Source organism: Oculina patagonica, unplaced genomic scaffold, assembly GCF_052425735.1.
Source record: "Oculina patagonica isolate OP01 unplaced genomic scaffold, crgOcupat unplaced545, whole genome shotgun sequence".
NCBI lineage: Eukaryota > Metazoa > Cnidaria > Anthozoa > Scleractinia > Oculinidae > Oculina > Oculina patagonica.
In genome coordinates, this window is record NW_027558412.1 from 1 (window position 1) to 10,881 (window position 10,881).

Sequence of the window (10,881 nt, forward strand, 5' to 3'; positions counted from 1 at the left end):
GTGATGAACAATATATTTTCACTTGGTTATATTACATTAGTGTGGGAGGCGCGGTGGCCTAATGGTTAGCGCGCTCGACTCCAAGTCGAACGGCCCGGGTTCGAGGCCTGGCCGGGGCGCTGCGTTGTGTTCTTGGGCAAGACACTTTACTCTCACAGTGCCTCTCTCCACCCAGGTGTACAAATGGGTACCGGCGAATTTACTGCTGGGGGGTAACCCTGCGATGGACTAGCATCCCATCCAGGGGGGGGAGTAGCAATACTCCTAGTCGCTTAATGCTACGGAAACCGGGATAAGCTCCAGCTGTATGAGCCTCATGGCTTGGACACAGACTTTACCTTACCATATTACATTAGTAGGGAACATGTTGGAAAACGAGTACATTAGCAAGAAAACAAAAAAGATAGCTTGACAACGCCTCTAGTTAATAGATCTAGAGATATTCAGATGAAAGAACATGTATGACTTCGGGAATGAGTATAGGTATGACTTTCTGTTTCCAAACCAATCTTATTCCCAAGTCTTTTTGAAGTTCAAACTGTATACAGGAGAGAAACACAAATTTAGGAAAAAGAAAGTTGTCACCTTCTCACGTAATGAACTTCTCGAGAATTTGCTTGCAATCCTTCTGAGCTGGTCATAGTACTCCTGTAACAAGAACATTGAGAAGCTTGAGAAGCTTAAAATCGGGCGCTTTGCCTTGAAAGGCAGGGTTCAGTACAGCAGAAACCACGAAGCAGTTACTTAAGTTAAGCACTCAGTCCGACTGTGTTTGTGTAAGTCACAGGGCTTGCATGAGCTGTATTAGTGTGCATAATATAATATCTAGAACGTTGTCGAGATTGCATTATTACTTAAAGACATGATGGTTTCAATTTATAAATGTATCTCACACAATACAAATAAACGATTGAAGTAGACGAATAGACAATGTAAAGTTTTAAGACTTAGCAAAGTGCAGTGTATTGGTAATACTGTAAGGTGCGGTTTCACCTGAAGGTCGTGTGCTTTTCGGTATTTTCCAGGCATTGCACTTTGATGGGACAGTACTACAACTGTTTACCGGGGAACTACTATTGTCAAGAAAATGATCACAACTTGTTGATGAATGATTGAACATTTGTTTCATACCATTACTGTAATAGCAATTGATGAAGGCTTTTAGTCCTGAACCAAAGTATAAGGACTGGGAAATACTGAAACCCATTATCAGCCACCTTAAACGGAAATATCTTGTTGGTGTTTCAAGGAATCCAAGGAAACTTCACTCATCCCATGTATCTATGTATTGCGGTATTTTGTAATTTTTTGAGTGATTTTTGGGGATGTTTGGCAGGTGATAGTTTTTTTTAAAAGAATTAGTAAAATTTAGACAACTAAGAAATATTGAAAATTTAATGTGAATTTAACATTGGAATTTGAAGTTAGAAATTGGCAGACGGACACCAAACAGCCCCGTGACATCCTGGAGTGTTTTTGCATGGGGGTCAACTGTGTGATGATGTTTCCATTTTTTTCTTCAATCCCCACTGATAAAGAACTGTTGTTGGTGTTATGTTGGTGTTATCACATGTCAAGCCTTTAACAAGGTATGAAAGAACACAAGGATTTAAATTATTCTGGTGCTCAATTTTTGCGTAACTAAAATTAATGTTACTCAAATTCCTGATGGATTCTGTCTTAAACTGTTACGAGCTTAGTATTTCCAAATTATTGCATGTCAATGTAAGGCAAGACAAGACATGCCTTGGTTCTTATGTAATTCTCTTAAAAACACATAAGATATTGACTATAATTTTGTCTGTGCTATGGCAATTCACAGTGGGGTGGTCTTGATGTGTCTTTAACTTGTAGACTGGACTGGACTAGTAAAACGCGGACTAGTAAAACGCGGACTTGTAAAACGCCTCTAGACACTTCGAATTCCTTGGCCACAATCATCTTACGGCTCTCTTCAATACATAATGTCTCAAAAAAACAGTAACCTCAGAAAGAAGTCAGAAGCAAATAAGGTCGAAAGACCGAATTTGAACATATAACGGCAAATGTTCTAATGTCACGAACGTAGGAGTCGTGTAGGCCCGTCACCTTTATTTACCACATACTGCCCCCAAATTAAAACAGTACCCTCAGAAAGAAGTCAGAAGCAAATAAGGTCGAAAGACCGAATTTAAACATTTAACGGCAAATATTCTAATGTCACGAACGTAGGAGTCGTGTAGGCCCGTCACCTTTATTTACGATTGACTGTTGATTTCTGGACGGGCCCCGTTCTACCTCGTGCGAGCAATAAAAACGACTGCACTCAACAGACGTCAAGTAGTGGAAAGAAAGAAACATATGCACACAACTCATAGCATCAATCCCGTTGTTTTAGTAGGGGTTTGCAGAACGAACATGTGCTATACTGCAAAAACATCTCCACGCTAAAACAGACCATAGAGTGCTCAAAAAAGCTAGAAATATGCCGTCGAAGAAACACACAAGAGCTTCAAACACAAATTGTTTCGCTCGCTAAACCGTTTAGTTTTATCCGATTTACAAGCGCTTGTTTTACAAGTCCGCGCTCTACAAGTCCGTGCTTAACAAGCCCTCGTTTTACAAGTCCGCGTTTTACTAGTCCGCGTTTTACTAGTCCGCCTTTTACAAGTCCGCGTTTTACCTGAGTCCGCGTTTTACTAGTCCGCGTTTTACAAGTCCGCGTTTTACTAGTCCGCGTTATACTAGTCCGCGTTTTACAATTCCGCGTTTTACTAGTCCGCGTTTTACTAGTCCAGTCCAGTCCTCAAAATACAGTATGCCAAAACTCCCCGCCCTCTAAAGATAAGTCCTTGACGGTTCTTGTCGTTTTTCGGTGCCTATATATTCATCTTCGGCATCTTTCTCATCCACCTCTCGTTCTGTCCTGTGTCTGTCATCACACGAAAGAAAAGCTGATTCTCAAAAAATCTGCCACAAAAGGAAATTGACAAAAACAATATGAAAACCATATATCGAAAGTTTCTTATTCTAAAATTTTATCATACGTCTTAATTCAGAGCTACAAAGAAGTTCCTCCTTTTGAGTTATTGATACTGTTCTTACAGTACCTCTTTCCACTAGCGAAATTTTACAAAATTCCTTCGCGGCGAAAAGGTAGCGCGAATCCAGAACAGACTCCAATCGAGAGTGGGTTAATTCTAGATTACTATTAATTAACTATTACAACATTCATTTTTAAAATAGTTTCCCAAGCCGACTAAGCTAACTAAACGTCGAGTGTATCTTTCAGTAAACAAAACATGCCGTTGTGACGCCGGAAATCCAGCTCACGCATACTATACCCCGTGACTCACGCAAACCTCCGACTTACGTGCTACTACAGTCATTCCTTTCTAAACATTTTTTTTTTGACCACCACCGTACCTTTCTACCCAAAAAACTCATGAAACCGCCCGGTTTTAACCTGTTTTAACCTTTCAAAAATTAGAGCGTTCGAAACTAAATAAGATCCGTAATCACAAACAACATACAGCCGTTTACCAGCACTCTTTAAAACTCCTGAAACCCTTCAAAATCAGGCAAAATAAATCTTTGAAATAACCTTTATCAAAGTTTCTAATTTTTTATTCAGTTCTATAAAATGCCTTTCATACACTACTGTCAAACAAAAATTTCAATTTCCTCAAAGTTTCAAGACAAAAGAATAACAAATATTTCGTGCACAATGTAATTTGATTAAGCCAATATTATCACGTCTAAAAATACTTCAAGCAATTCAGTGAAAACCCGTTTTTTTTTTTCGTATCAACGAAAACCACTTTCGAATAATCAATACATGAAAATAACAATAAGATCAAAAGGAAGAAAGGAACCTTTCTAATTATTTGAAGACTTTCAAAGCCGTGATATTATGCATCCAATCCGCGATAAAATTTAATTACAACAAAATCCAAGTTCTCATTTTGAATTCCATTTTTTTCAGTTGATACCTTTATCCAACTTGTGAAAAATTCCATTCAAGTTCCTATTAATACTGTACATTCCCAATGTTTTGCTCAGGTCTTCAGAAGCGTCTTACTAACCAAATCTAAAATAATTCCAAAACATGCTGTACAAACATTCTACTCTTTGTGACAAACGACTTGACGACCAATTGTTCAGAAATGAAAATCGACACAGTTCTTGCTAAATAAAAAAAAAGTTTTACGGCGGAGTCAGGCTCAAAAAATATACCGCAAGATCACACCCCCATTCATAGTCAGAAACCAGCAAACCATCTAGTTTGCTAAAAAAAAAAACACTGCGTGACATCAATGACGTTACCTTTTTCATTTACAAAAATAACTTTAACTTGTCAAAGTAAGTGCAATTTCACAATGGTGAATATCAGTACAGTATGGGGCCCAGTTCTCGGCCACTTTGTGTTTAACGCGTTTTTTCACACTCCAGTTGAATCAAAAGAAAAAGGTATTTCCTTCAAACGATAGACTGATTCATGTGCTTTAAGTATCTTGAGTTTGATCGTTCAATTCGATATAGAAAGCTCACACGTCGAGTTTACGCGGAGGTAGGTGAATTTGCATTCCCAAAAAAGTTGTTTGTTTACGGCTCCAAATTCATGGATGTAGTTAAATTCGTATTTTATCCAAAAGCCCCCACCATACGAGCTAATTTTTGGCATGTGAAACGTAGAATAATTCAGCTTTCTGCTTTAGTTAACTTTTCGTTGAACCGTTGTATTTTTTGGTCTTAATTTACTTCGAAATTTTTTCTTGCGACGTTTGCGTATTTGCCAGTTCTCGGCCACCCTGCTCGCTATCACAGCTTAGCGCTTGGTTTTTAATATAATTTCATCTGCTGCTGCCAGAATGAAAGAAATAAATGTTTTAAAAATAAAGTTCAATCTTATCTCTAAGTTTTGAGCTGACTCTTGTCTTGTCTATTATTTCTACAACACCTAAATCTTTCAAGACCTTTTCACTGCAAAATAAACCATCTAAATGCACGGGTCACACAATGCGGTTTTGCCAGAACCTGCACATAGGCAACTAGGCGCGTTAAAATCCTTCTTTTCTAAAGTAAAACAAAGCATCATAAAAATAATTTGGGATCGATATAGTATAAATAGGTTTACAGAGTGATTTTATGACTGTGAAAATTAATTGAGCATTTTTTTACAGATAATTACGGACAAGCTTTTTAGTGGCCGAGAACTGGGCCAAGGTTGCCGAGAACTGGGCCCACAAATGGAGCTTTTATTTTTATTATTGCTCGGGCAAATTAATTTTTGACCGGTCGATAGCTTTACACCAAAAAGCTGAATAATGTAGCTAGCTCTGGGAGAAATTTCAAGTTCCTGCAGTTCTTCTGAGGTAAGAAATACAAGTTTACGTCAAAAGTGGCCGAGAACTGGGCCAAGGTGGCCGAGAACTGGGCCCACAAATGGAGCTTTTATTTTTATTATTGCTCGGGCAAATTAATTTTTGACCGGTCGATAGCTTTACAACAAAAAGCTGAATAATGTAGCTAGCTCTGGGAGAAATTTCAAGTTCCTGCGGTTCTTCTGAGGTAAGAAATACAAGTTTACGTCAAAAGTGGCCGAGAACTGGGCCAAGGTGGCCGAGAACTGGGCCCACAAATGGAGCTTTTATTTTTATTATTGCTCGGGCAAATTAATTTTTGACCGGTCGATAGCTTTACACCAAAAAGCTGAATAATGTAGCTAGCTCTGGGAGAAATTTTAAGTTCCTGCGATTCTTCTGAGGTAAGAAATACAAGTTTACGTCAAAAGTGGCCGAGAACTGGGCCCCATACTGTACTTTGCCCCGTAAGCTTTTTTTCTCTGTCCTTCCGCCGAAGCAAAAAAACACAACCTGATTACACATTAACCCAAAAGTCGACCAAGTGTGCCTGCAACGATTTCCTGTCAAAACTAAAATGAAAACCATTGCGGTATGCGTCACCCGTAGCGGTTTTGTAGCAACCCCGAGCTATCCCCGTCTTTTTGGCCGCGCCAGGAGACTACGCTCTAGGACGACCAAAGGGTAAACCTTAAATCGGCCACGCCCGATTAAAAAGAGGAAATATATCGTTTGATCTTTCAGAAGGGAAATTTAAATATCACCACACCACACCATGGCAGTTGTACCTGCATTGTCTCAAGCTCCACAGCTTCTTTGTCATGTTGCAGTTTTTCCTTCGTGTTAAGTAAGGTCACAAGTTCCAAACCCAACTCTTCATTTTTGGCTACCTGTATATTTAAATAGACGTTATATGAGAAATATAATTATAATTGGCATTCTGCATTAACTCATATAACATTGCAGAGCATAAACATGAACATGTGCATCAAATGTTTAAAGTGGATTCCAAACAACTACTCAAAATGAACAGTAACACAACACAAACAGGCATCAGCCAAAGCTCTGGCCAAATGGTAACGCAAGTGGATGCGAGTAATCACAAGTGCACTTGCATGCAGACTTGTGTTTGGTGGCCAAACAGACTTGCAAGTTTACTCTCAAGTGCACACAAGTTGTCAAAAAAGCCATTTCAATTCTACTTCATTTGCTGCAATTTAGTACTTGAAATGAAAAGCAAGACTTGCATTGGGTGGCTAAATGGTGCAAAACTTGCGTTGACTTGCGTGCAAATTTGATCTTGACCAAAGTGAACACAAGTCATCACAAGTCAATGCAAGTGTACGCAATTCCTGTCAAACACAGACGCAAGTGAATGCAAGTTGAAAACTTGCATCTACTTTCATTTGGCCAGGCCTTACCCATTTAGCTGTTTACATGCTGTGGCAAAGGAGTTCAACCTGGGACTGCCAAGAACACATCCAGATATTGGCAGAATGGCCTCCAAATTTCAAAACCATGCTGCTGCTTCCAAAATCCCCTGCACTCATCAGGAAAGCCATAGCAAAATCTCAAACTTAGTTTATGATCACAGAACTGACTTGTATTCACATATTTTTAATACAAACAGAGGTTTCTTTCATACAAAGTTTCAGGACTATACACTTCTCTGTTTTTAAGATACAGGTAACTAAAAATGACTTTTCAGGCCCTTGGGCCCCCAAAAGGCCAGGCTCCCTGCTCAATGAGCCTCAAAAAACAAATGTGTGGAAAATGTTTTCAGGGCTTCACTAAAATATTAATAATAGGGAATCCAAACAGTAAACTGATAAGGCTCCATGCTCCACGGCCCAAAATCTTAGGGCTCCTCTGGTCTCCAGCCGCCCCATGCCCAAAGCTTTTGGACACTCACTCATTAAGCACCTGTCAGCATGCCACTGTACATGAATTGCATGAGCTACACACACTGTACCTCCTTTTGATGGTCTGCCGTGAGCTGAACATGGCTTGTTTTTAAAGCAATGTACTCATTTGCCAGTTCTTTATGATCTGTTTCCATGATGCCGAGTTCTTCTTTAGCTGCCGTCAGGTCAGTCTGAGCCTTATCCAAAAACATCTGCAGTTCCATCACATTATTCTCTAGAGCAAGCACCTGGAATGAAGCAAACAGAGTTACATTATAACTGATGTACAGTACTCTTAATTAATGCACCAATTGCCCCAAGTTTAAAACAAAATCCCAATTTTACTTTGTAAAATATTGAAAAGTAAGCAGTACCACTTATAAGCACACTTACTAATAATGATAAGGATAAAAAAAAAAAAAATAAAATACATAAATAAATAAAAAGTGTCTAAAATAAAATAATATAATGATGATGATGACGACAACAATGACGATGATAAATGACTTTAGTCCATTTGATAAGTACGTAATTATCAAAAGTTACATGGGACCCGGCGGTATAAAATGCTAGTTAAAACCACCTTGTGGTTTTGCCCTGACTGTAAAGTTAAACTGACTTAAGATTGACTCCATGAGTGGAAGGATTTAGACTATATTTTATTACAACTAACAAAGTTAGGTTCAATGAGTTTGTTTCTGTGTATCAAAAATAACTATTAATACTATTTTAGAGAGATGCCAGGGGAGGCCATCTTGAAATAATTTTATGTAGACCTGCATACTTTTATTGTTCATCAGCTTCAATTTTTTTAAGCTTAATGATGGCTTTTTTCAAGTTATTTGGCATGCTGAGTACGAGAACTGTAACAGTAAAATACTTTTATCAAAAAAGTTATAATTATATGTACTCCACCTTATTGTTAAGGTCAAAATTAATGGCTTCTGCATCTTCCTGAATTCTGTTGTTTTCCAGCTGTACATCAACTAAGGTCTTGGAGATCTATTGGTCAAACGACAATTAAAGACAAAAACACAGTAAAACAATTTGAAATAATCAAGCCATACTTATATTCTCTGTCTATTTCAGTCTTGTATTTATAACTTATTCATCATCCAGTCTACATTCTTTTAACACTTTAAGGTCATTACCCTGAAATAAAACTGAACATAGATTTTTAACCAAACTTCGCCTACTGGTTTATTACTTTAAGGTAACTTAAATTTTGAAATTAAAAAGTGGGGTCACCAGATTCGTTTAGGAGCGGGAAGACCTTGTATATTCCATACAATTCCTTTAAAATTCCTCTGCGAGTACTAGCAAAGTACACATTTTTAGCGATAATTTATTTTTCAAACACAAGAATTGATCTGTTTTCATTTTACAGAACGAATTTTATCGCTACACCCAAAATATGAGAAAAAATTGATAGGTCACCAGACTCGTTTACGAGAAAGCGACAATTTACTTCTCTCGCGGACTAAGCCGCATAGAAAAAAGCCGCCATTTTGTTTATGTGCGCGCGCTAATTACGCCTAAAATTCTGCGCAGTAAGGATGCGCAATGCAATACAGGGCAATGACCTTAATCCACATCTGCCGCTATTGTTGGGGCACTCCAATTCCATGCCCTCAGTGCTGATAGAAAAGACTTGTGACGGGAAGTGTTCTACTAAACATTGAACACACAGGGATACAAGTGTCAAGGCCCCCCAAAAAAGTTCTGTCCGGTTGTCTGAGACAAGTAGATTTTTCTGCCAGGCAAGTAACTTTTCATACCCACTTGCCCAATGCAATGGGCAAAGAACAAAGTGGTCTGCCAACTAAATCATAAAACAAAATAACTAAGACAAGCATACAACTGTCCCAGGCAAGCAAAATTTTGGAGCTGCTTGACTGAAGGGCAAGCCCTGTCTACTCAGAACTTCAAGTCAACAGCACCATAACAATTTTCTGGTAATCATTTATACCCCTGAGTGATTGGACAGCTTAAAGTCAGCCACCCTGACATATAACCTGTATCTAACCTGTAATTTCTCCTCTTCACTGGAGATGAGCTTAGATGAAAGCTGTGTCTTAGAATTCATCAGTTCACTGTATCGTGTCTGCATTTCTTCCAGCCTCGTGTAAAGCTGCTCATTTTTCTCTTGTAACTGAAACTATAATGTACAAATAACACAGTCAAACAATGAGTGAGCTTTCATCCATAACACACTTTGTGATGCCATACATCATAATTTAGTAAGAAAAAAAGAAAAAAAGTGGACTTCTAATGATTAAGTGCTGTTTTCACATTTTCATAAAATAACAACTTACAATAATAAGTAAATGTGGAGGATGAATACCTTTAAAAGCGAAAAGTTGCCTTGTTTTCTTGTTCATAAATTGCTCTCATTTACCATCTAGGAAAGCAGGGCACTTTATAGTGGGTGGGGTTTATTAAATAATTGAACTTCCCGATGGGGACTTTTTAGAGAGGCATGCTTACCGGTAATAGAGCATTTACAGTTAGTGTTAGTTACATTTCCCTGTGGGGTGTGTGTGGGGGGTGCATTTAATAAAAGGTGGGGGGCCCGGGGGGGGAGGGGGGTACTCCTTGGAATTTTTGGTGGGGGTGTGCCGCCCGCATCTCCAAATCCAGACCCAATTTCAGACCAAAAAATGTCATTTTCCAAACCCGTTTTCAGACCTGACCTTAAAATGAACGCTGAACGGAAGTCAACGTAAAAAGGATGAATAGGTAAAATTAAGCTGAAATGATATATTTTATCTATTTCTCTTTGTCTCTCACCAGTTACTCGCTCCGGTTGCTGGGAAGAAAAATAAGTTTATAAGCTTTCGTGAACGTTCCCCAGATAACCATACCCAATTTCAGACCAAAATTTTCAAAATCTATACCCGTTTTCAGACCAAAACGGCTCAAAAACCATACCCTTTGGGCGGCACATACCTATATACCTTATATAGGGGAGTACCACCCCCCTCCCCCCCACCCCGGGGGGGGGGGGGATATTAAAAAAATTGAACTTCCAAACAGGAACATTTAAGAGAAGCATGCTTAATAGAGCTTTAACAGTAAGTATTAGGTACATTTTCCTGGGTAAGTTGTGCCATTTGGTCCTTTAGTTCCTGTGCTCTGGCTTGATTGTCTCCTGTTCCTGAACCTCTTGTACCTCCTGATATTCTGATGTCGTCTTGAAGCTTCATGATCACTGATCTAAACTGACACAGAAGTTCCTGTGTACAAGTACAGACACAAATCTGTTGGTTAATCTATGTAAGCTTAAAGTAAATTTTGTACCAAGTAGGAAGGATTTTACCTCTGTTACATATTGAACAGGGGATTGCGATGAACACAGCATTTCAGCTCACTTTTGCATCTTTTGACAAATTTTCTGATGGGTTCTGAATATGTGTGCAGGGTGGGCAGGATGTGGTGCTTTGCATCACATGGCATTATACAAACAAGTCAGCAGTACACGTAACTTAATTAGCAATGTCAAATCCCATGCCACACTTCTGAGATTTTAATTACTGATCATGTAAAAAAAACAATCAGAAAAATAGTGAAAAGATGTCAGCATGTGCACAGCTGAAACTTCACTAATGGAGGTGTACCTTCAGTATAAATGGACA

The 10,881-nt window shown here is 38.7% G+C and overlaps 1 protein-coding gene across 1 annotated transcript; it reads right to left on the reverse strand.

Annotated features, from left to right (window-relative positions):
* Positions 1–358: 358 nt before the first annotated feature.
* LOC144640892 (uncharacterized) lies at positions 359–10,587 on the reverse strand. Its single transcript, XM_078499948.1, has 6 exons — positions 10,336–10,587; positions 9,273–9,404; positions 8,162–8,248; positions 7,315–7,494; positions 6,131–6,232; positions 359–648 (listed from the first exon to the last, which is right to left on the reverse strand). The coding sequence occupies exons 1-6, from the start codon at positions 10,450–10,452 to the stop codon at positions 511–513; spliced, it is 756 nt and encodes a 251-aa protein (XP_078356074.1). The 5' UTR covers positions 10,453–10,587; the 3' UTR covers positions 359–510.
* Positions 10,588–10,881: the final 294 nt, after the last annotated feature.

Bases quoted from the DNA above. Each gene is read 5' to 3' on its own strand.
- LOC144640892 (XM_078499948.1), bottom strand. From the start codon at position 10,452: ATGAAGCTTCAAGACGACATCAGAATATCAGGAGGTACAAGAGGTTCA. The intron at 9,405-10,335 runs GTACCTAATACT...TGTACATTATAG, and splicing joins CACAACTTACCCAGGAAAAT to TTTCAGTTACAAGAGAAAAA. The intron at 7,495-8,161 runs GTGGAGTACATA...GCTTCATTCCAG, and splicing joins ATTTTGACCTTAACAATAAG to GTGCTTGCTCTAGAGAATAA.